Source organism: Pseudophryne corroboree, chromosome 10 (genome assembly GCF_028390025.1).
Source record: "Pseudophryne corroboree isolate aPseCor3 chromosome 10, aPseCor3.hap2, whole genome shotgun sequence".
NCBI classification, from domain to species: Eukaryota; Metazoa; Chordata; class Amphibia; order Anura; family Myobatrachidae; genus Pseudophryne; species Pseudophryne corroboree.
This window is the reverse complement of record NC_086453.1, coordinates 164,576,794-164,602,281: the sequence shown is the minus strand read 5'-3', so window position 1 is coordinate 164,602,281 and position 25,488 is coordinate 164,576,794. Positions and strand designations below refer to the sequence as shown.

Sequence of the window (25,488 nt, the reverse complement as noted above, 5' to 3'; positions counted from 1 at the left end):
TTTTGAAGATTTAATCAGGCACACTCTTCTCCTTAAATTCTGTAATACTTCTGGGTTAAAACTACCTACCCGGGGAAACTTTTCCCCGTCATGCACAGTCATCCTTTCCCATTCATTGCACAACATTTCTGTGTGATGACCATATTTATCACACATGATATACCTTGCCGACCCGATTGGTCGGTTTACTAAATCAACCTGAACCTGGGTTGATCGGCCCTTACCTGAACAACTGGCCCCCATCTCTGCAGGTGCTGCTTTCACTACCTCTGACTTCAAATCAGGGTCTTCGGCAACCCTTACAGAAACCAAGATGCTCGGGGTAAGGCTGCGGTGGGGGTTTTGCTCCGAAGTCCGCCCACTTAACTCCCGTCCACGCTGGCCAATACGGCGACTAAAGTTCCCAGAGGTTCCGTACCCAACCTAGGGCACCTAAGTACGTCTACTTGCTCGGGCGTGTGGGAGTGTCTTACCCTCCCCAGCAAGTGTCAGTCGCTGGAATGTCCCTGAGTGATCAGGCTACTTCCCTTAAAATAAAAAAAATTACACAAATCACGTTAACAATGTGCAAGTAGCGTTCTTCTGACACGCTAATGCACACAATCACATGCGGTACAATCGTATCTGCACACAAGCAACTAATCTTATGTGCGGAACGATCAGTGGAATCGAAAATTTCTGCTGCGAATTCCTTCAGCCCTGAGCTTTGTTGGCCTATATGGGTCTCGCACCAACCCTCTTCGGTTGTGCTCTCTACTTCTAGTCTGCTGTACCTGAACCTCCTGGTCCTTGACCTCCTGGTCTGTTATGTACAGCAGACTCTACTGCTCATTAATATGTCGAGACTAACAAGGGACGCCTCCCAAGCCACCCCACGATATCACTCTCGCTGGTGTACCTCTTTCTACTGGCCTATGGTTCCCACTTCCATAATAAAAGAGAAATCTTATATATATACACACTCTTACATTCGAACACTCTTATTTCTGTACAGAATTCCTTTCATTCAGTAATAGTCTAACCCAGAAGAATTGCAACAGAGAAAGTATTTTTTTCTTTTAACTTTAAACTTTTGGATTTGAGATAGATTTGTGTTATTTTCGCGTTACTTCCTTATCGCCTATTAAAACAATACTATCGTGCGGTTTGTATTATGTGGGCATATCCGTACGCTCCGTTGCGTAATATACGCTCCGTGCGTCGACCCTTGCTGCGTACGCCCTGCCCTTGTAAGGACACGTGTACACAGACCAAGTACGTCCACAGTAACACACTACACGTTTATCAATGTGAATGATCTTTAACAGTAATCCTTCACTGACCACCACTCAAATCTCCCTTGTATTCTAGGCGAGATTGTGTGCGTGCCTTTTACAATTATTCCCTTAAATATTACTTTTTTTATCTTTTAACTATTAATAACAACAAATGTCTCAGCACGTTTATCACTAGTGTGTGGCAATCAGGAGAATGAGGTACGGACAAATAATGCTAAACACGAAATACAGGTGTGTGTGCTTATGCGTGCGTTCGCAAAACAGAAACTAAACAGGTTTTAAAAGACAATAACGTACTGTTCCTACCTTCCGGTTCCGGATTCCTTCAGCACTCCTTACTAAGCGAAGCAGACGCTTATCTGGTCAGCACTACGAGGAATATTACCTCCCGCCCTTTGCTGACCGATAATGTCTGCTGAAATTACCTAGTGCAGATATGTGAAGAGCGGGCGAGTCCCCAATTGTAAAAGCCTATTATATATATCCTATATTAAACACTCTAAAAGGTTAAGAGACACAGTACGCAATTGGCGTATGGAATACCGTAAGAGTACACACGTAGCGTAACAAACGCTTAGCCATGGACGAGACGCACAAGCGGCACGTTCGCTCACGGCTTAAAGCGTAAAGGCAAGCACGCTATAGGCTGCCGACTAATGTAATGATACGCTATCAGCGTAGCGGACGCTCGAGACCACGAGGAGATCACAAGCGGCGCTGACGCTCACAGAGTTAAACCTTTGTAACAATATTATAAACAATGTACTTATAATGTAAACCTTTGTGCAGTGATAAGGTGTAAATGCAACACAGTGTAACTTTGTTAGTTTAAAAGCTGTATGAGCGTATGTGACGCTCAGAGAACACTTTAGCAATATAATAAACACTCAAATACCGGTCTAAGGTTCTAACACCTTTTAAGGGAGAGAATGAACGTTCAATCGCAAAAGAATACACAATACAAGTTATACACTACCAAACTAACATAAAATACCTAACCGAGTTACTACACGTTAAAATACAACAAAGACACAATTACATTTAAGGGGAAAGAGAGAGAGAAATGGCTTACAACAAATAGGAGATAAATATGGTTGCAGAGAACTTACGCACAAGGGGAAACAATCGCAAGCACCTTTCTGGATATCCGGCTCCCGATTATCAGTGATGAGAACCGTTGAAAAGAGTAGGGAGCTGGCCCAGATCGGCTTGTCCTTTTATACACTACACACAATACAGTACAATGGTCCCTACATTCTTATTGTTCATTGGACACAGGAATCCGTCTCCGCATTATAACAAAAGGTCATAGGTTGGTTCATACAGGTGGGCTGTGACTATTTCAAACTGCTCAAGTGGGAGGGAAACTGGGTTTCCCGCCGCATGGGTAATAAAGAGCAAATATAGTAAATGTCCATAAACTTCTTATGTCCATAACTATACGCACGAGCGAGTAATCCGCTTCAAACCAACACCGGAATATTGCTAATTATATTCTCTTCCGATGGATACTAAACACCACTGTGTAACCCCTGTCTGACCCTTCGTATCAAACAAAGAGGGATCTCTTTGTCCCTGAACATGCTAAATTAACTAAACTTTCAGATTCTATCAAAGGGACCATAATCTACAAAATACATTATATGACTAAAATATGTTTCGATTGAGTCGCCCGCTAGACGCACACAAACTCTACCGTAAATGCGCATACTGTGCGCATGCGGGTGCACGCAAAAGCGAGTATACGCACGCACGGGAGGGCTCATGCACGTGCAGCAGGCACTCGCATGAGGTGCATATATGGCAATGTGTGGCGTGATATTTTTCTGACTTTGACAGTGTCGTCAGTGCACTCGTCGTCCATAAGTAATATAATACTATACTATAGTATCCATCCATCTACATTGTATACCTGTGGTGGCTTTTTTTTTCTTCATACTAGTTTAGCAGTCTGCTGACAGTGTCCACCAGGTCCGTTATTATTATTATACAGTATATTATATTTATATATAGCAGTACGGTAGGCCACGGCTGTACCTACCTCTGTGTCGTCGGTGCACTCGTCGTCCATAAGTAATATAATAATATAGTATCCATCCATCTACATTGTATACCTGTGGTGGCTTTTTTTTTTCTTCATACTAGTTTAGCAGTCTGCTGACAGTGTCCACCAGGTCCGTTATTATTATTATACAGTATATTATATATATATATATATATAGCAGTACGGTAGGCCACGGCTGTACCTACCTCTGTGTCGTCAGTGCACTTATCGTCCATAAGTAATATAATACTATAGTATCCATCCATCTACATTGTATACCTGTGGTGGCTTTTTTTTTTCTTCATACTAGTTTAGCAGTCTGCTGACAGTGTCCACCAGGTCCGTTATTATTATTCTGTATATATTATATATATATAGCAGTACGGTAGGCCACGGCTGTACCTACCTCTGTTTCGTCAGTGCACTCGTCGTCCATAAGTAATATAATACTATACTATAGTATCCATCCATCTACATTGTATACCTGTGGTGGCTTTTTTTTTTCTTCATACTAGTTTAGCAGTCTGCTGACAGTGTCCACCAGGTCCGTTATTATTATTATACAGTATATTATATATATATATAGCAGTACGGTAGGCCACGGCTGTACCTACCTCTGTGTCGTCAGTGCACTTATCGTCCATAAGTAATATAATACTATAGTATCCATCCATCTACATTGTATACCTGTGGTGGCTTTTTTTTTTCTTCATACTAGTTTAGCAGTCTGCTGACAGTGTCCACCAGGTCCGTTATTATTATTCTGTATATATTATATATATATAGCAGTACGGTAGGCCACGGCTGTACCTACCTCTGTTTCGTCAGTGCACTCGTCGTCCATAAGTAATATAATACTATAGTATCCATCCATCTACATTGTATACCTGTGGTGGCTTTTTTTTTCTTCATACTAGTTTAGCAGTCTGCTGACAGTGTCCACCAGGTCCGTTATTATTATTCTGTATATATTATATATATAGCAGTACGGTAGGCCACGGCTGTACCTACCTCTGTGTCGTCAGTGCACTCGTCGTCCATAAGTAATATAATACTATACTATAGTATCCATCTACATTGTATACCTGTGGTGGCTTTTAGTTGTGCGCATTAAAATATGGAGAGCAAAAATGTGGAGGTTAAAAAAATAGGGAAAGATCAAGATCCACTTCCACCTCGTGCTGAAGCTGCTGCCACTAGTCATGGCCGAGACGATGAAATGCCATCAACGTCGTCTACCAAGGCCGATGCCCAATGTCATAGTACAGAGCATGTAAAATCCAAAACACAAAAGATCAGTAAAATGACCCAAAAATCAAAATTAAAAGCGTCTGAGGAGAAGCGTAAACTTGCCAATATGCCATTTACGACACGGAGTGGCAAGGAACGGCTGAGGCCCTGGCCTATGTTCATGGCTAGTGGTTCAGCTTCACATGAGGATGGAAGCACTCATCCTCTCGCTAGAAAAAAGAAAAGACTTAAGCTGTCAAAAGCACAGCAAAGAACTGTGCGTTCTTCGAAATCACAAATCCCCAAGGAGAGTCCAATTGTGTCGGATGCGATGCCTGACCTTCCCAACACTGGACGGGAAGAGCTAGCGCCTTCCACCATTTGCACGCCCCCTGCAAGTGCTGGAAGGAGCACCCGCAGTCCAGTTCCTGATAGTCAAATTGAAGATGTCAGTGTTGAAGTACACCAGGATGAGGATATGGGTGTTGCTGGCGCTGGGGAGGAAATTGACAAGGAGGATTCTGATGGTGAGGTGGTTTGTTTAAGTCAGGCACCCAGGGAGACACCTGTTGTCTGTGGGAGGAATATGGCCATTGACATGCCTGGTCAAAATACAAAAAAAATCAGCTCTTCAGTGTGGAATTATTTCAACAGAAATGCGGACAACTGGTGTCAAGCCGTGTGTTGCCTTTGTCAAGCTGTAATAAGTAGGGGTACGGACGTTAACCACCTCGGAACATCCTCCCTTATACGTCACCTGCAGCGCATTCATAATAAGTCAGTGTCAAGTTCAAAAACTTTGGGCGACAGCGGAAGCAGTCCACTGACCAGTAAATCCCTTCCTCTTGTAACCAAGCTCCCGCAAACCACACCACCAACTCCCTCAGTGTCAATTTCCTCCTTACCCAGGAAAGCCAATAGTCCTGCAGGCCATGTCACTGGCAAGTCTGACGAGTCCTCTCCTGCCTGGGATTCCTCCGATGCATCCTTGAGTGTAACGCCTACTGCTGCTGGTGCTGCTATTGTTGCTGCTGGGAGTCGATCGTCATCCCAGAGGGGAAGTCGGAAGACCACTTGTACTACTTCCAGTAAGCAATTGACTGTCCAACAGTCCTTTGCGAGGAAGATGAAATATCACAGCAGTCATCCTGTTGCAAAGCGGATAACTCAGGCCTTGACAACTATGTTGGTGTTAGACGTGCGTCCAGTATCCGCCGTTAGTTCACGGGGAACTAGACAATTGCTTGAGGTAGTGTGCCCCCATTAGCAAATACCATCTAGGTTCCACTTCTCTAGGCAGGCGATACCGAGAATGTACACGGACATCAGAAAAAGACTCACCAGTGTCCTAAAAAATGCAGTTGTACCCACGGACATGTGGACAAGTGGAGCAGGGCAGACTCAGGACTACATGACTGTGACAGCCCACTGGGTAGATGTATTGCCTCCCGCTGCAAGAACAGCAGCGGCGGCACCAGTAGCAGCATCTCGCAAACGCCAACTCGTTCCTAGGCAGGCTACGCTTTGTATCACCGCTTTCCAGAATACGCACACAGCTGAAAACCTCTTACGGCAACTGAGGAAGATCATCGCAGAATGGCTTACCCCAATTGGACTCTCCTGGGGATTTGTGGCATCGGACAACGCCAGCAATATTGTGCGTGCATTACATCTGGGCAAATTCCAGCACGTCCCATGTTTTGCACATACCTTGAATTTGGTGGTGCAGAATTATTTAAAAAACGACAGGGGCGTGCAAGAGATGCTGTCGGTGGCCAGAAGAATTGCGGGCCACTTTCGGCGTACAGGCACTGCGTACAGAAGACTGGAGCACCACCAAAAACACCTGAACCTGCCCTGCCATCATCTGAAGCAAGAAGTGGTAACGAGGTGGAATTCAACCCTCTATATGCTTCAGAGGATGGAGGAGCAGCAAAAGGCCATTCAAGCCTATACATCTGCCCACGATATAAGCAAAGGAGGTGGAATGCACCTGTCTCAAGCGCAGTGGAGAATGATTTCAACGTTGTGCAAGGTTCTGCAACCTTTTGAACTTGCCACACGTGAAGTCAGTTCAGACACTGCCAGCCTGAGTCAGGTCATTCCCCTCATCAGGCTATTGCAGAAGAAGCTGGAGGCATTGAAGGAGGAGCTAAAACAGAGCGATTCCGCTAGGCATGTGGGACTTGTGGATGGAGCCCTTCATTCGCTTAACCAGGATTCACGGGTGGTCAATCTGTTCAAATCAGAGCACTACATTTTGGCCACCGTGCTCGATCCTAGATTTAAAACCTACGTTGGATCTCTCTTTCCGGCAGACACAAGTCTGCAGAGGTTCAAAGACCTGCTGGTGAGAAAATTGTCAAGTCAAGCGGAACGTGACCCGTCAACATCTCCTCCTTCACATTCTCCCGCAACTGGGGGTGCGAGGAAAAGGCTACGAATTCCGAGCTCACCCGCTGGCGGTAATGCAGGGCAGTCTGGAGCGAGTGCTGACATCTGGTCCGGACTATTTAAAGGGAAAAGAGAATGGGGTTGTACTAATGAGGTGCACTGAGAAGAATAACAAATTAAAATATAACTTTTATTATCACATTAAAGGCCATAGCCTCGACAAAGCTATATGCGAAATGCGCGCATCGGCATTTCTCTCCGCTCTGATGTCTTTACATTAACTACCATTTTTCATGTCTACGGGGGTTGGACTGCTGCACGGCAAACGGGAGTGCCCGTTAATCGGACAAATGACGATTCATTAGGTGCCGCTGCAGCATGTTCACCTTCATAGTCTCCAGTGTCTGAATCATTTTCCTTTTAGCATATGTATAGAAAGGTGATACTTTGTTACATGGCCTATTCGGGAATGCCCACACTTTTGTATGCTGACTGAACGTATACCGAGGCAGCCTTAAGTACCTCTGTGTGGTTAACAGGCTATTAGTTTCAAGGAGAATAAGTGTCGGACTGCTGCACGGCAAACGGGAATGCCCGTTAATTGGACAAATGCCGATTTAATAGGTGCCGCTGCAGCATTTTCACCCTCATAGTCTCCGGTGTTCTACATATTTCTTTCTTTAATACACACACAGAGATTTGATAATCTGCTCTACGGCAAACACGGGAATGCCCGCTTTGATGTATACTGATTGAATACATGCCGACATTGCATACCTATGTGTCTCACAGTATTATACTAATCTTTTTCCACAAATACATTAATACCAATTGAATGTGTCTCATTTATTCTATATCTCATAAATTATTAATGCCTCTGGAATCACTCAACCATTCATATATCTATGACAGCATATAAGATCTTACTAACAAGTTCATGGAATATTTGATAATCAGATCAAGATTACATTAATATATACAGGCATGTTCATTGATCTGTGTTCACGGGAGGCTGTCACATTGAGGGTATTTAATTTAACAGTTAATACATGGTACTAAATAGAGCTGTTTAACAAGCCTTTTTGTACCTACTATTCCTTCTATTAGTATCTATAATCAGCCTTAAGAACGTAGGGCAGCAATTGACTGGAGTTCATTAGTGAATTCCAAAGGATAGACTGCCGTTATATGCAGTAAATGTGACAATATCAGGCACAAGAAATTACTCCATTTGATAGATACAAATGAAGGTGCCATTTCCTTGTTGCATATGTAACATCAACATATGGATTTGATCAACTCCACTCGGACACAATCCATCTCTGAAAAAGGGGGTGGAAGTGGCAGCAATTGCTGTTTACACAGTATCTCAGGAATAAAATGATACATCTGTTATAAGATATCTCTCACGGCATTGGTTCTCATATTCCATGACACTTGCTTAATAAATCACCAATTATCGATTAATTTGTTTTAGAGATTCTATGTGGCTGGTGATATATTTGTGTAGATACTAGGAGTGATTACCCAGGAGAAATTGGTATAATAAATTCAAGACACACCAATCAATATTATCATTATTCTGTTTATTTCAAACTTCAAAAGTCTCCCGTGACACATGTAGGCTGCTCTCGGTAGACTACTGTACTTAGACATAGAATTTATAATAACATCTATATCATAGAGGACACTGGGAGCCGAAAATTTATGGCAGCCACGAATTGTGGTTTACCAATTACTCAATAATCTATTCACAGTACAAACAACAGATCCATTTATTAATGGACTAGTATTTTGAGTAATTTCAATTGGTAGTTATTGCATCCATCAGAGTGGATACATTTTAAATCTTATCACTCTCTTTTCTAGAGCACTTGATCTTTCTAAATTCTTTCTGTCATTTTAACCATATATTTCGCCACGCTGACCGAGCTATGGCCTTTAATGTGATAATAAAAGTTATATTTTAATTTGTTATTCTTCTCAGTGCACCTCATTAGTACAACCCCATTCTCTTTTCCCTTTAAATAGTGTTTTTAATTGGTTGTCGTAGGTAGCACCCCCAAGACTTATGTATATTCAGTCTAAATGATATTGGGGTCGATACAAGTGTATTTTCACTCTATTAGTCTTTAAATCAGAGAGTGCAGATTTCCCCCCAATGTTTTGTTGTTGGATATCTGGTCCGGACTGAAGGACCTGCCAACGATTACTGACATGTCGTCTACTGTCACTGCATATGATTCTCTCACCATTGAAAGAATGGTGGAGGATTATATGAGTGACCGCATCCAAGTAGGCACGTCAGACAGTCCGTACGTATACTGGCAGGAAAAAGAGGCAATTTGGAGGCCCTTGCAGAAACTGGCTTTATTCTACCTAAGTTGCCCTCCCTCCAGTGTGTACTCCGAAAGAGTGTTTAGTGCCGCCGCTCACCTTGTCAGCAATCGGCGCAAGAGGTTACTTCCAGAAAATGTGGAGAAGATGATGTTCATTAAAATGAATTATAATCAATTCCTCCATGGAGACATTCACCAGCAGCAATTGCCTCCAGAAAGTACACGGGGACCTGAGATGGTGGATTCCAGTGGGGACGAATTAATAATCTGTGAGGAGGGGGATGTACACAGTGAAAGGGGTGATGAATCGGACGATGATGATGAGGTGGACATCTTGCCTCCGTAGAGCCAGTTTGTGCAAGGAGAGATTGATTGCTTCTTTTTTGGTGGGGGCCCAAACCAACCAGTCATTTCAGTCAAAGTCGTGTGGCAGACCCTGTCGCTGAAATGATGGGTTCGCTAAAGTGTGCATGTCCTGTTTTTACAACATAAGGGTGGGTGGGAGGGCCCAAGGACAATTCCATCTTGCACCTCTTTTTTTCTTTAATTTTTCTTTGCGTCATGTGCTGTTTGGGGAGTATTTTTTTGAAGGGCCATCCTGCCTGACACTGCAGTGCCACTCCTAGATGGGCCAGGTGTTTGTGTCGGCCACTAGGGTCGCTTAGCTTAGTCACACAGCTACCTCATTGCGCCTCTTTTTTTCTTTGCGTCATGTGCTGTTTGGGGAGTATTTTTTGAAGGGCCATCCTGCCTGACACTGCAGTGCCACTCCTAGATGGGCCAGGTGTTTGTGTCGGCCACTTGTGTCGCTTAGCTTAGCCATCCAGCGACCTCGGTGCAAATTTTAGGACTAAAAATAATATTGTGAGGTGTGAGGTGTTCAGAATAGACTGGAAATGAGTGAAAATTATGGTTATTGAGGTTAATAATACTATGGGATCAAAATGACCCCCAAATTCTATGATTTAAGCTGTTTTTTAGGGTTTTTTGAAAAAAACACCCGAATCCGACAAAAAAAATTCGGTGAGGTTTTGCCAAAACGCGTTCGAACCCAAAACACGGCCTTGGAACCGAACCCAAAACCAAAACACAAAACCCGAAAAATTTCTGGTGCACATCACTAAGGCTATGCAGACTAAACCAAGCAGTAGTTGCGCAGGTGCCATGTTTTAGACCATTAGATCTCTCAGCTGATGTCAGATACTCACCTCGAAAACAACCATGACACGTCTGCATTTTTACAACCACTCCCCGCTAACACCATGTAAACACCCCCAAACAGTCACTTCCCGTCAATCACTTTGCGATGGAATCCTCATTGCATGCGGGTTCACAGTGGCACCTTGACGCATATGCAGCATAGCACATGCGCAGTCTGCTGATAATTGCTCAGGCCCATGGAACATCGGCTTTGCATGCTTCTCTGAATCAGGCCCTTAATGATTGTCAACCTTTTGAGTACATACATATGTAGCCATGCTCATCTTACTGTAATGTGACATGCTGCGTTACAGCATGCCGCATGGCGCGCCAGACTGCGACTATCCGATCATCAGCTGCGAACAGTCACAGCCTGGCATGCCATGCAGCACGTTGCTTTGCAACAAAGCTGAGCATGGCTACATCTGTACTATTTTTTAACTGAGCTTCAAACTGGGGAGAGTGCACAATTACTGGGTTAACTAATAGCTGGATCTCTCATTCACGTGTGTTCAGGGCCTTCCACTAGGCAGCTTTAGGCAGCTGCCTAGGGGCGCCGGGACCAGAGGGGGCATGCTGCTACAGTTGCCTGAAAAAAGTTGCATGGTCCTACCTTTCACAGCCGCTGCAATCCCCTAGAACTCTTATCTTACAGTAGCCGCGACTGCTAAGCTCCCGTATTTCAGCCTCCAGCTCCACCTCCACCCGGCACAGGCAGTAACTTTGACAGCTCCTGGAGTCCTGGCTGGGGGTGACATGCAGCACTGCTCTTCATTCCAGGCTCTTTCACAGATTACTCAGGGGAAGATTTATTAATCTCGGTGAAGTGATAAACTGGAAGGTGATAAAGGACCAGCCAATCAGATTTTAACTTCCATGTCACAGGCTTGGTTTATAAAATGACAGTTAGGAGCTGAATGGCTGGTCCTTTATCACCTTCCACTTTATCACTTCACCCACAGTCCCAACTCTGCACTGCAGCATGCAGGTGTGGTGGATGTACAGTGCATTCTCTGCATTGATAAGGAAAGAGGGTGAGAGCAGCAGTGTGGTGAGGGGGGGGGCGGGGGGGGGGGGGGGGGGAGATGAGGAGCAGGCATGCACACAGTCTAGGGGGATGAGCAACACCATGCACACAGATGGTGGGGCGGGATAGAACAGCAGACATTTATCAGAGTAAGGGGGAGGGGGTGAGAGCAGCATGCCTTTCATCTGAAGGGTGGGTAGGGGGTAGGGGCAGTAGACAGAAGTTTTGCCTAGGGTGCAGAGAAACCTTGCACCTGCCCTGCGTGTGTTCAGAAGTTGTCCTATAATTTCAGTGGGAAGATCTTTGTTTTAAAATCCAGACACATATCATGTGAGGTACTATTATAGTGTTTCATATAATTCTCACTTTTTCTGTTGTGTTATTGTAATAGACAGGCAGCACGAATGGCTTAGTAGTTAGCCTTGTTGCTCACAGCACATTGAAGTCATGAGATACTGTAAATTCCCTAGGTTATAGTCATAATGTCCATAGTGATTATGTTGATGGGAGAACGCTGACGACATAATACCAACTAGGTTTTAATGCTACTTAAAACATTTTAACCATGTTGGCATTATATCTTTAAACATAATCATAAAGTACTGTACAGTACATTGACTGTTGACTAAAGGTATGTATCCCAAATTGACAGTCATGTACATGTGTGTGGAGTTTGTAAGTCCCAGCATATTTGCATGGGTTTCCTCCAAAAACATACTGGTACAGTACTGTAGGTTAATTGGTTTAAGACTAAAAATTGACGTTAGTGTGTATGTGTTTTTATGTGATAGGGAACATGTAAGTTCCATTGGGGTAGGGACTGATGTGCATGGCAGAATTGTTCTCTGTAAAGCAGAGCAGAATATGTGTGCACTATATAAATGACTATTAAACAAAAATAAAGTAATTGAAGCATTGTTTTATGAAGTGCTAAAATGACAAAACCAGTAAACTGAATCTTCTAAATTGAGACTTTCTCATTTTGCTTTACAGAATCTGGAGCCACTGTGGTTCCCATCCCCGATGCAGGTAAGGAAGCATTAGATGAAATGAGCTGGCTACACATGGTTTTATCCTTACCACATCAGTGTCCAGTATGCCACTTACGACACAGGCTCTAAGCTGCTTATTTTATGGTTTTATAAGTGCAATTGGAACATGACCATACATACAGTATGGGTGACTAGTGGTTGTCTCTCAAACTCACATACAGTCAGTGCTGGACTAAGGCATGAAGAAGAGCAATACTTTATTAGGGGCCCATGCTTAGGGGTGTGGCCAGCCCCATAGAGGCTTGGCTAACCATTAGAGTGTGCATGATCTGGGCTCCTTCATAAATATATACAGTAAATACTGATAGTGCATGCATGATAATGTACTAGATTAATAACAGCAATGCACTGTAGAACATACATCATAGCCATGTGCAGCATAATGTTTAACTTAATTGCACAGTCTGGAGCTTGATCCCTAGAGGAGGAAGTGGGCCCACAGGTAGTGGGGCCCACCAAGTGTTCTGCTGTATCGCTGTGGGCCAGTCCAACCCTGTATACGTACAGTATAAGACATACTATTTATGAAATTAATAGCACACATTCTGCCACAATATGCTAACTGCCCAATATCACCTGCCATATTGCAGTATACAGTATGCAGCTTAAACAGTAATGGCCTAGTAGATAATATTGCAATGCTAGTTTGAATAGTTGAAGTAGTCATATTATCAAAACTAATCTTTAATGAAATGTAATTCAATTTTGCATACTCCATCCAGCACACTAATGAACAAACCTGAGGGCTTATTTCCGATTTCTGCAGCTGGGTACACTGTGATTCCACAGGGAATTACATCGGGGTGTAGAGTTGGATCTTGATCCGAAGCACCAACAGGCTAAAAGCTTTGACTGTTCCCAGGATGCATAGCTCCGCCTCCTCTGTATCCCCGCCTCCAGGCACTGGAGCTCAGTTTGTAAGTTGGTGCAGGCGGTGCAGGCAGCGAACAGCCCTGAAAAGAGCTTTTTGAAGAAAAAAGATTTCAAGGGCCGCAGCACAGGCACTTAAAAGTGCCATATGTCAGTCTGACATATCGTGCTGCGGCTCCCTTACCTCCCCCTGCGGCGCTGTATACTCCCGCGCCCTGGTTACCGGGTACTTACAGTGGAGGCGCTCCGGTCAACATCAGGCACACTCACCGCCGCTGCTCTCCTGGATCACGTGGCTGCATCATAGGAGGTAAGAGGGTCCCTTAGGGGCAACCCGCTGAAATCACGACCAGGCGCGGCTTCCAGGAGACAGACCGCGTGCGCTGGCGTGGACACTGTGACCATACAGGGACCCTACTAGACCACCATGGCAAGGGGCACAGGTCGGATTGCTAGTAATCCTTTTTCTATAGGCCCTGCAGTACCCGGTGGTGAAGTCCAGCAGAGTGGATAAGGCTCTGACCTGTAGCCCCTCCCCTCAGCCACCATTTACTGCAAATGTTCCCACCCTGGAGCTGCATCTCTCTTCTCCCTCACTCCCTGTCAGCGTTTGGGCACCATTACACACAGCTACGCTGATCCTGGGACTGTTGGGCAATGTCTCCTTTTGTAAAGCCTCCTGCCTCGTCAGCTTTGTGCGTTTACAGGACACTTAATTATTTTTCCACTAGCTCAAAAAACATGGGTAAATGCACAAGGGCGAACATTTACCCATGTTTTTTGCTAGTGGAAAGGGGTCAACCCGGATCAAGTGATCCGGGAATCTTTCCTGGTAAGCTGTGCAATGTAAACGGAAGCCGTGTCGATACGACACATTCACAGTCTATGGAAGGGCGGCGCTGGGAGATCATGTGATCTCCCAGCGCCGCCCCTGGCGCGTTGCCAGCAGCGTCACCAACCCGGCAATATGTTGGGTTGGTGAGCGCAGTGGGAAAGGGGGCTGAGCACGGGCCACAGCCTGGTAGCACCCGTGTCAGGCTCCCGGCAGCGACCTGTGCTTTACAGGTGGAAAATGGGTATCAGACAGTGTTAGTTAAGAAAAAGTGTATAACTTCAGGGATATTTAGTACAAGTACCCTGTGATATACATCCAGTATTTACTGTGCATTGTTATTTCTGTATACATACATAGCTTTACTCAGTAGTCCAGTTACTTAGTATTGCTAGTCCAGTGCAGTTTTATTGTCATTTGTAATAATTTCTGCATTGTACATGTGACTGTGTATGCCAATAGCTGCTGTGTGATCTCTATTCAGTGTATCTCACACATATTGCTATCCCTATATTATGTACCCTGAAGGGGGCTAAGTGCATCAGGGTTCTCATATATATATATATATATATATATATATATATATATATATATATGTATATATATAGTGGTTCACAGGATATACTACTTTGGTGTTTTTCTCTGTATATTTCAGTCACCTTATACCTCTTAAATTCTCTGTGCTCTGCTTTGCAGTCACACTGTACAGGGGTTTTTTGTCAGGTACTTTGTCTGCTATATTGTACTATTACGCCCTAAGGCTGCACTTTCAAATAATGTCTGCTAGGCAGGGCGGTAAATCCATGGCTGATCCTGCGTCATGCAGATGCCACGGATTTATCTGAGGACAACATTGCAGCTGAGGATTCAGGTACCAGGGGTTCTATTCCCCTCAGTCAGTCTGCAGCACCGGTGGTACACCAAGACCCACCTTAGGCTGCTTTTTCTAATTTACGGACTATGCTAGTAACTAGACTTGCGCCCCCTGTGGGACCTCCTGTGCCAGTACAGCCACATATTGTCCCTGCAGTTAATCCGCCATGGGCAGATACTCTGTCCACTCAGTTACAGCAATTAAATCAGTCTTTGGCTAAACAAAAACCTAACCCTCATCCTCCTAGGACCAAGGGGTCATCTAAGCGGGCCATTACTTCCTCACAATCCACACATGTTTTGGATACTTCATCCGATGAAGATGGCATATATACGGATGCTTCTGATGGGGAATCTATTACACAGGTGGATGTTCCTGACCTCTTGGAGGCTATCAGACAGATTCTTCAAATTGATGATGACGCAGAACCTCCACATACCTCTAAAAAACCATATAAGGTCAAGCGTCAGAAGGTTACTAAACTGGTTTTACCACATTCCGACCACTTAGTTGACATACATCAGGAATCCTGGAAATATCCAGAAAAGAAATTCTCTCTGTCTAAGAAGATGCTAGCTCATTATCCCCTCGCTGCGGAGCTAAGTAAAAATTGTGAACAGGATGAATACTGTGTACAGTTCTGGGCACCTTACTACAAAAAGGATATCCTGGAGCTTGAAAAGGTACAGAGGAGGGCGACCAAACTAATTAAGGGCATGGAGACGATGGAATACAAGGAAAGGCTTGAAAGACTAGGCATGTTTATATTGGAAAAGCGGAGACTAAGAGGGGATATGATCAACATCTACAAATATATAAGGGGACAATACACAGAGCTTGCGCGGGACCTGTTTTTGGTTAGATCAACACAGAGGACTCGTGGACACTCGCTCAGGTTAGAGGAAAGGAGATTCCGCACAATACGGCGTAAAGGCTTTTCTCTGACGTCCTAGTGGATGCTGGGGACTCCGTCAGGACCATGGGGAACAGCGGCTCCGCAGGAGACAGGGCACAAAAGTAAAAGCTTTAGGATCAGGTGGTGTGCACTGGCTCCTCCCCCTATGACCCTCCTCCAAGCCTCAGTTAGATTTTTGTGCCCGGCCGAGAAGGGTGCAATCTAGGTGGCTCTCCTAAAGAGCTGCTTAGAGTAAAAGTTTTGTTAGGTTTTTTATTTTCAGTGAGTCCTGCTGGCAACAGGCTCACTGCATCGAGGGACTTAGGGGAGAGAAGTGAACTCACCTGCGTGCAGGATGGATTGGCTTCTTAGGCTACTGGACACCATTAGCTCCAGAGGGAGTCGGAACACAGGTCTCACCCTGGGGTTCGTCCCGGAGCCGCGCCGCCGACCCCCTTGCAGATGCCGAAAAGTGAAGAGGTCCAGATACCGGCGGCAGAAGACTTTTCAGTCTTCATAAGGTAGCGCACAGCACTGCAGCTGTGCGCCATTGTTGTCAGCACACTTCATAGCAGCGGTCACTGAGGGTGCAGGGCGCTGGGGGGGGCGCCCTGGGCAGCAATGATAGTACCTTATTCTGGCTAAAAATACATCACATATAGCCCCTGGGGGCTATATGGATGTATTTAACCCCTGCCAGGTCTCAGAAAAACGGGAGAAGAAGCCCGCCGAAAAGGGGCGGGGCCTATTCTCCTCAGCACACAGCGCCATTTTCCCTCACAGAAATGCTGGTGGGAAGGCTCCCAGGCTCTCCCCTGCACTGCACTACAGAAACAGGGTTAAAACAGAGAGGGGGGGCACTTATTTGGCGATATGACTATATATATATTAAAATGCTATAAGGGAAAAACACTTATATAAAGGTTGTCCCTGTATAATTATAGCGTTTTTGGTGTGTGCTGGCAAACTCTCCCTCTGTCTCCCCAAAGGGCTAGTGGGGTCCTGTCCTCTATCAGAGCATTCCCTGTGTGTGTGCTGTGTGTCGGTACGTGTGTGTCGACATGTATGAGGACGATGTTGGTGAGGAGGCGGAGCAATTGCCTGTAATGGTGATGTCACTCTCTAGGGAGTCGACACCGGAATGGATGGCTTATTTAAGGAATTACGTGATAATGTCAACACGCTGCAAGGTCGGTTGACGACACGAGACGGCCGGCAAACCAATTAGTACCTGTCCAGGCGTCTCAAACACCGTCAGGGGCGTTAAAACGTCCTTTTACCTCAGTCGGTCGACACAGACACGGACACTGACTCCAGTGTCGACGGTGAAGAAACAAACGTATTTTCCTTTAGGGCCACACGTTACTTGTTAAGGGCAATGAAGGAGGTGTTACATATTTCTGATACTACAAGTACCACAAAAAAGGGTATTATGTGGAGTGTGAAAAAACTACCTGTAGTTTTTCCTGAATCAGATAAATTAAATGAAGTGTGTGATGATGCGTGGGTTTCCCCCGATAGAAAATTATTGGCGGTATACCCTTTCCCGCCAGAAGTTAGGGCGCGTTGGGAAACACCCCTTAGGGTGGATAAGGCGCTCACACGCTTATCAACACAAGTGGCGGTACCGTCTCCAGATAGGGCCGCCCTCAAGGAGCCAGCTGATAGGAGGCTGGAAAATATCCTAAAAAGTATATACACACATACTGGTGTTATACTGCGACCAGCGATCGCCTCAGCCTGGATGTGCAGCGCTGGGGTGGCTTGGTCGGATTCCCTGACTGAAAATATTGATACCCTTGACAGGGACAGTATTTTATTGACTATAGAGCATTTAAAGGATGCATTTCTATATATGCGAGATGCACAGAGGGATATTTGCACTCTGGCATCAAGAGTAAGTGCGATGTCCATATCTGCCAGAAGTTGTTTATGGACACGACAGTGGTCAGGTGATGCAGATTCCAAACGGCACATGGAAGTATTGCCGTATAAAGGAGAAAAAGACAACGTCTTTTCAGCCTCAGTCCTTTCGTCCCCATAAGGGCAACCGGGCAAAAGGCCAGTCATATCTGCCATGGGATAGAGGAAAGGGAAGAAGACTGCAGCAGGCAGCCCATTCCCAGAAACAGAAGCCCTCCACCGCTTCTGCCAAGTCCTCAGCATGACGCTGGGGCCGTACAAGCGGACTCAGGTGCGGTGGGGGGGGGTCGTCTCAAGAGTTTCAGCACGCAGTGGGCTCACTCGCAAGTGGACCCCTGGATCCTACAAGTAGTATCCCAGGGGTACAGATTGGAAATTCGAGACGTCTCCCCCTCGCAGGTTCCTGAAGTCTGCTTTACCAACGTCTCCCTCCGACAGGGAGGCAGTAGTGGAAACAATTCACAAGCTGTATTCCCAGCAGGTGATAATCAAAGTACTCCTCCTACAACAAGGAAAGGGGTATTATTCCACACTATATTGTGGTACTGAAGCCAGACGGCTCGGTGAGACCTATTCTAAATCTGAAATAGTTGAACACTTACATACAAAGGTTCAAATCAAGATGGAGTCACTCAGAGCAGTGATAGCGAACCAGGAAGAAGGGGACTATATGGTGTCCCGGGACATCAGGGATGCTTACCTCCATGTCCCAATTTGCCCTTCTCACCAAGGGTACCTCAGGTTCGTGGTACAGAACTGTCACTATCAGTTTCAGATTCTGCCGGTTGGATTGTCCACGGCACCCCGGGTCCTTACCAAGGTAATGGCCGAAATGATGATTCTTCTTCAAAGAAAATGGACGATCTCCTGATAGGGGCAAGGTCCAGAGAACAGTTGGAGGTCGGAGTAGCACTATCTCAAGTAGTTCTACGACAGCACGGGTGGATTCTAAATATTCCAAAACCGCAGCTGTTTCCGACGACACGTCTGCTGTTCCTAGGGATGATTCTGGACACAGTCCAGAAAAAGGTGTTTCTCCCGGAGAAGAAAGCCAGGGAGTTATCCGAGCTAGTCAGGAACCTCCTAAAACCAGGAAAAGTGTCAGTGCATCATTGCACAAGGGTCCTGGGAAAAATGGTGGCTTCTTACGAAGCGATTCCATTCGGTAGATTTCACGCAAGAACTTTTCAGTGGGATCTGCTGGAAAAATGGTCCGGATCGCATCTTCAGATGCATCAGACGGATAACCCTGTCTCCAAGGACAAGGGTGTTTCTTCTGCGGTGGCTGCAGAGTGCTCATCTACTAAAGGGCCGCAGAATCGGCATTCAGGACTGGGTCCTGGTGACCACGGATGCCAGCCTGAGAGGCTGGGGAGCAGTCACACAGGGAAAAATTTTTTTCCAGGGAGTGTGATCAAGTCTAGAGACTTCTCTCCACATAAATATACTGGAGCTAAGGGCAATTTACAATGTTCTAAGCTTAGCAAGACCTCTGCTTCAAGGTCAGCCGGTATTGATCCAGTGGGACAAAATCACGGCAGTCGCCCACGTAAACAGACAGGGCGGCACAAGAAGCAGGAGGGCAATGGCAGAAACTGCAAGGATTCTTCGCTGGGCGAAAAATCATGTGATAGCACTGTCAGCAGTGTTCATTCCGGGAGTGGACAACTGGGAAGCAGACTTCCTCAGCAGGCACGACCTCCACCCGGGAGAGTGGGGACTTCATCGGGAAGTATTCCACATGATTGTGAACCGTTGGGAAAGACCAAAGGTGGACATGATGGCGTCCCGCCTGAACAAAAAACTGGACAGGTATTGCGCCAGGTCAAGAGACCCTCAAGCAATATCTGTGGACGTTCTGGTAACACCGTGGGTGTACCAGTCGGTGTATGTGTTCCCTCCTCTGCTTCTCATAACCAAGGTACTGAGAATTATAAGACGTAGAGGAGTAAGAACTATACTCGTGGCTCCGGATTGGCCAAGAAGGACGTGGCACCCGGAACTTCAAGAAATGCTCACAGAGGACTCATGGCCTCTGCCGCTAAGAAGGGACTTGCTTCAGCAAGTACCAGGTCTGTTCCAAGACTTACCGCGGCTGCGTTTGACGGCATGGCGGTGGAACGCCAGATCCTAAGGGAAAAAGGCATTCCGGAAGAGGTCATTCCTACCCTGGTCAAAGCCAGGAAGGAGGTGACCGCAAAACATTATCACCACATGTGGCGAAAATATGTTGCGTGGTGTGAGGCCAGGAAGGCCCCACGAAGAAATTTCAACTCGGTCGATTCCTGCATTTCCTGCAAACAGGAGTGTCTATGGGCCTCAAATTGGGGTCCATTAAGGTTCAAATTTCGGCCCTGTCAATTTTCTTCCAGAAAGAATTGGCTTCAGTTCCTGAAGTCCAGAAGTTTGTCAAGGGAGTATTGCATATACAACCCCCTTTTTGTGCCTCCAGTGGCACTGTGGGATCTCAACGTAGTTCTGGGATTCCTCAAATCACATTTTAAACCGCTCAAATCTGTGGATTTGAAATATCTCACATGAAAAGTGACCATGCTGTTGGCCCTGGCCTCGGCCAGGCGAGTGTCAGAATTGGCGGCTTTGTCTCACAAAAGCCATATCTGATTGTCCATTCGGACAGGGCAGAGCTGCGGACTCGTCCCCAGTTTTCTTCCTAAGGTGGTGTCAGCGTTTCACCTGAACCAGCTTATTGTGGTACCTGCGGCTACTAGGGACTTGGAGGACTCCAAGTTGCTAGATGTTGTCAGGGCCCTGAAAATATAGGTTTCCAGGACGGCTGGAGTCAGGAAAACTGACTCGCTGTTATCCTGTATGCACCCAGCAAACTGGGTGCTCTTGCTTCTAAGCAGACGATTGCTCGTTGGATTTGTAGCACATTTCAACTTGCACATTCTGTGGCAGGCCTGCCACAGCCTAAATCTGTCAAGGCCCATTCCACAAGGAAGGTGGGCTCATCCTGGGCGGCTGCCCGAGTGGTCTCGGCATTACAACTCTGCCGAGCAGCTACGTGGTCGGGGGAGAACACGTTTGTAAAATTCTACAAATTTGATACCCTGGCTAAAGAGCACCTGGAGTTCTCTCATTCGGTGCTGCAGAGTCATCCGCACTCTCCCGCCCGTTTGGGAGCTTTGGTATAATCCCCATGGTCCTGACGGAGTCCCCAGCATCCACTAGGACGTCAGAGAAAATAAGATTTTACTTACCGATAAATCTATTTCTCGTAGTCCGTAGTGGATGCTGGGCGCCCATCCCAAGTGCGGATTGTCTGCAATACTTGTACATAGTTATTGTTACAAAAATCGGGTTATTATTGTTGTGAGCCATCTTTTCAGAGGCTCCGCTGTTATCATGCTGTTAACTGGGTTCAGATCACAGGTTGTACAGTGTGATTGGTGTGGCTGGTATGAGTCTTACCCGAGATTCAAAATCCTTCCTTATTGTGTACGCTCGTCCGGGCACAGTATCCTAACTGAGGCTTGGAGGAGGGTCATAGGGGGAGGAGCCAGTGCACACCACCTGATCCTAAAGCTTTTACTTTTGTGCCCTGTCTCCTGCGGAGCCGCTGTTCCCCATGGTCCTGACGGAGTCCCCAGCATCCACTACGGACTACGAGAAATAGATTTATCGGTAAGTAAAATCTTATTTTTCACGGTAAGGACAATACGTGTTTGGAATTCCCTGCCCGAGGGAGTTGTAATGGCGGAATCTGTCAACACCTTTAAGAATGGGTTAGATAAATTCCTATTGGATAAGGATATCCAGGGGTATGGTGCATAGTCATGCATTATAGTTACTATAAATAGGGATAAAATGCAATGGCTGACAGCAGCATCAGTCAGAAATTTTAGTCAAATCATCATGCATAGGACACCACAAATAGGTCGAACTCGATGGACAATTGTCTTTTTTCAACCTCAGATACTATGTTACTATGTTACTATGTCGTATGTCTGGTGGTGTCCTCTACTCTGCCTGTTACTACCGTCACCTCTCTGAGGGAACCGACGGAAAAGCGTGTGGAAGGTTGCTTAAAATCTATTTACATTCTTGCAGGAGCTGGGCATAGGCCCACTATAGCGGCTTCTTGGGCCGCAAAAACTATTGAGGCCTGGGTTCAGGAAGTTGAAGCAGAGCTACCTTCTGATTTTATTGATAATGCTAGACAGTGTCACTCATATTATTTCAGCCTCTCATTATATTCAGGAGGCGGCATCTGATGCCGGGGTCCTGGCAGCCAAAGCGTCTAGTACGTCCATTCTGGATCGACGGATTCTATAGTTGCGGTCCTGGTCTGTAGATCTGGACTCTAAAAAGACCTTGTAGATGATCCCCTTAAAGGGAAACATCCTTTTTGGGGAAGATCTCAACAAGATTGTTGCTGACTTAGCATCCACCAAGACTGTCTGTCTGCCCAGTACTAATCCTTTTGCTCCAAAGGCTAAAAGTACCTCCTTTTCGTTCCTTTCAACCTCCAAGTAAAGCAAAGGGTCAGACATACTCGAAACAGGCTCGCACTTCCAAATCCACTAAGCCCAAACCTAAACATTCCTGGGCTGCCCGTCAGCCTGCTTCCAAAACAGACAAGCGTGCTGCATGATGGGGTGGGCCTCCCCCTGGGGGACCCCACGGTGGGAGGCCGACTTCTATGGTTTGCCCAGGTATGGTTACAGACCACTTCAGACACCTGGGTAAAGGAAGTTGTCGCTCACGGATACTCCATCTCTTTCAAGAAATGTTCCCTTGCCAGTTTTGCTCAACAAACATCCCTTCAGATCCGGTAAAAGCAAAAACTCTCCATCTGGTGGTACAATCCCTCCTGGACACAGGAGTGATAGTACCGGTGCCTATGGCTTAGAGAGGCAGAAAGTACTATTCAATGCTGTTCCTAGTTCCGAAACCGAATGGGTCCTCCCGGCCCATTCTCAACCTCAAGTCTTTGAACAAATTTGTGAAGGTGTCCAAATTCCGTATGGAATCTCTTCGCTCTATTGTTCTGGCTTTGGAGCTTATGGGCTATATGGTATCCCTGGACATACAGGATGCTTACCTGCATATACCTATTGCAGTGTCACATCAGCAATACCTGCGGTTTGCTATTGGCAACCTACATTTTCAATTCCAGGCCTTGCCTTTTGGTCTGACCACGGCTTCATGGATCTTCACCAGGGTCATGGCGGTCATGATGGCTCTGCTCCGCCGTCAGGGTATCAGGATCCTGCCGTATCTGGATGACCTATTGATCCTGGAGAACTCTCCGGAGGTTCTCCTTCATCATCTGGAACTGACGGTCCAATTCCTGTAAGTCCACGGGTGGCTCATCAACTGGAAGAAATCCTCACTGGTCCCTGCTCAGAGCATGGTGCACCTGCGATCACTATTGGACACTCACAACCAACGGTTGTTCATGTCTCCGGAGAAGGTTCTGAAACTTCAGGACAAGATACTGTAAGATGCTTCCTATCTCACCCACATGAGTCGATACACTCGGCGATGCAAGTACTAGACCTCATAGTGTCGGCTTTCGACATGGTGGAGTACGCTTAATTTCATTCCCGCCCTCTGCAGAGGTTAATCCTTTCCAATTGGGATGGCCTGCCTCACCGAATCAGGACTCACATGATCTCCTTGACTCCAGAGGTTCTCCTGTCACTGACCTGGTGGCTACAGGACCAGCAATTGAGCAGGGGTCATCCCTTCTGGATCTCCAACTGGGTCCTTCTGACGACGGATGCCAGTCTGCGGGGTTGGGGCACGGTGTTGGAGCAGCACTCTCTTCAGGGTCGGTGGACCAGGGAGAAATATCTCCTCCCGATAAACATTCTGGAGTTGCGGGCAGTGTTCAATGCTTTGAAACTGGCCCTGCCTCTGGTACAGAACAGGCCTGTTCAAGAACAGTCAGACAACGCCACCACAGTGGCGTACATAAATAATCAAGGTGGCACTTGAAGCCGCATGGCAATGATGGAAGTGTCAAAGATTCTTCGTTGGGCGGGACACCATCTGCCAGCCATATCGGCAGTGTTCATTCCGGGGGTCCTCAACTGGGAAGCGGACTTCCTCAGTCGTCAGGACGTACACACCGGAGAGTGGAGCCTCCATCCAGAAGTCTTTCAACTTCTAGTGGACAAGTGGGGCCTGCCAGACGTGGACCTGATGGCGTCTCGACATAATCACAAGGTTCCGGTCTTCGGAGCAAGAACAAGGGATCCTCAAGCAGTGTTCTTGGACGCATTGGCAATTCCATGGAACTTTCGGCTGCCGTATGTGTTCCCTCCAGTGTCACTCCTGCCCAGGGTAATACGGAAGTTCAAGCAAGAAGGAGGTATACTACTTCTCATCGCACCAGTGTGGCCCAGATGGCATTGGTTCTCAGACCTACAGGGTCTCTCGATAGAGCGTCCTCTTCTACTTCCCCAACGCCCAGACCTCCTCGTTCAGGCCCTTGTGTCTACCAGGATCTGGTCCAACTGGCTTTGACGGCGTGGCTCTTGAAGCTTCAGTTCTGAGGGCCAAAGGATTTTCTGAGGCGGTCATTCAAACTATGTTGAAGGCCCGTAAACCGGCTTCTGCTCGGATTTATCATAGGGTCTGGAATTCTTACTTCACCTGGTGTGCGGCTAAGAATTATTATGCATAAAAGTATAGTATTGCCAAGCTTTTGGCTTTCCTGCAACAGGGCCTGGACTTAGGCCTTCGTCTGGCTTCCCTCAAGGTTCATATTTCTGCCTTGTCGATATGGTTTTAGAGAAAAATTGCTACTCTGTCTGATGTTCATACATTCACTCAGGGTGTTTTATGGATTCAACCTCCCTATGTTCCTCCTGTGGCTCCTTGGGATTTGTCAGTTGTTCTGGATGCCTTACAAGAGTCTCCTTTTGAAACTCTTGAGTCTGTAGACCTAAAGTGACTTACTCTTAAGGTCTTGTTTTTGTTGGCTATTGCTACTGCTAGAAGGGTTTCAGACTTGGGTGCCTTGTCCTGTTGGTCTCCCTTTCTAATTTTCACCGTGACTGGGTGGTTCTTAGAACTCGCCCTGGTTATCTGCCTAAGGTGGTGTCTTTCCAAGAGATTGTGGTTCTGGCCTTTACCTTTCCAGATTTATCTTCCAAAGAGCGGTATTTGGATGTGATACAGGCTCTCCGTATTTATGTGAAGAGAACAGCTTCGCTTAGGAGATCTGATTCTCTTTGTTCTTTTTGGTTTTCACAAACGTGACTGGCCTGCTAACAAGCGGACCTTGGCCAGATGGATTAGAATGGTGATTGCACATGCTTATGTACAGACTGGCCTTTCAGCTCCTGCTACCATCAAAGCCCCTTCTACTCGGTCTGTTTAACCTTCTTGGGCGGCCCGCCATGGTGCGACCCTTGAACAATTGTGCAAGGCGGCTATGTGGTCCTCAGTGAACATGTTCATAAGGTTCTATGCCTTCGATACTTCCGCCTCCCAAGATGCCTCCCTTGGACGCCGGGTTCTTGTGCCTGCTAAAGTGCATCCCCTCCCATGAGGAACT

General features: G+C 46.3%; 1 protein-coding gene across 6 annotated transcripts in view; it reads left to right on the top strand.

Moving 5' to 3' along the window:
- Positions 1 to 25,488, top strand: part of MCAM (melanoma cell adhesion molecule) — a 909,696-nt gene that overhangs the window by 756,753 nt on the left and 127,455 nt on the right. For all 6 annotated transcript variants that reach the window (XM_063942920.1, XM_063942918.1, XM_063942922.1 and 3 more), the window contains one exon: positions 12,505 to 12,540. In XM_063942920.1, the coding sequence (XP_063798990.1) occupies positions 12,505 to 12,540 (36 nt within the window). The remainder of the gene's footprint in view (positions 1 to 12,504; positions 12,541 to 25,488) is intronic.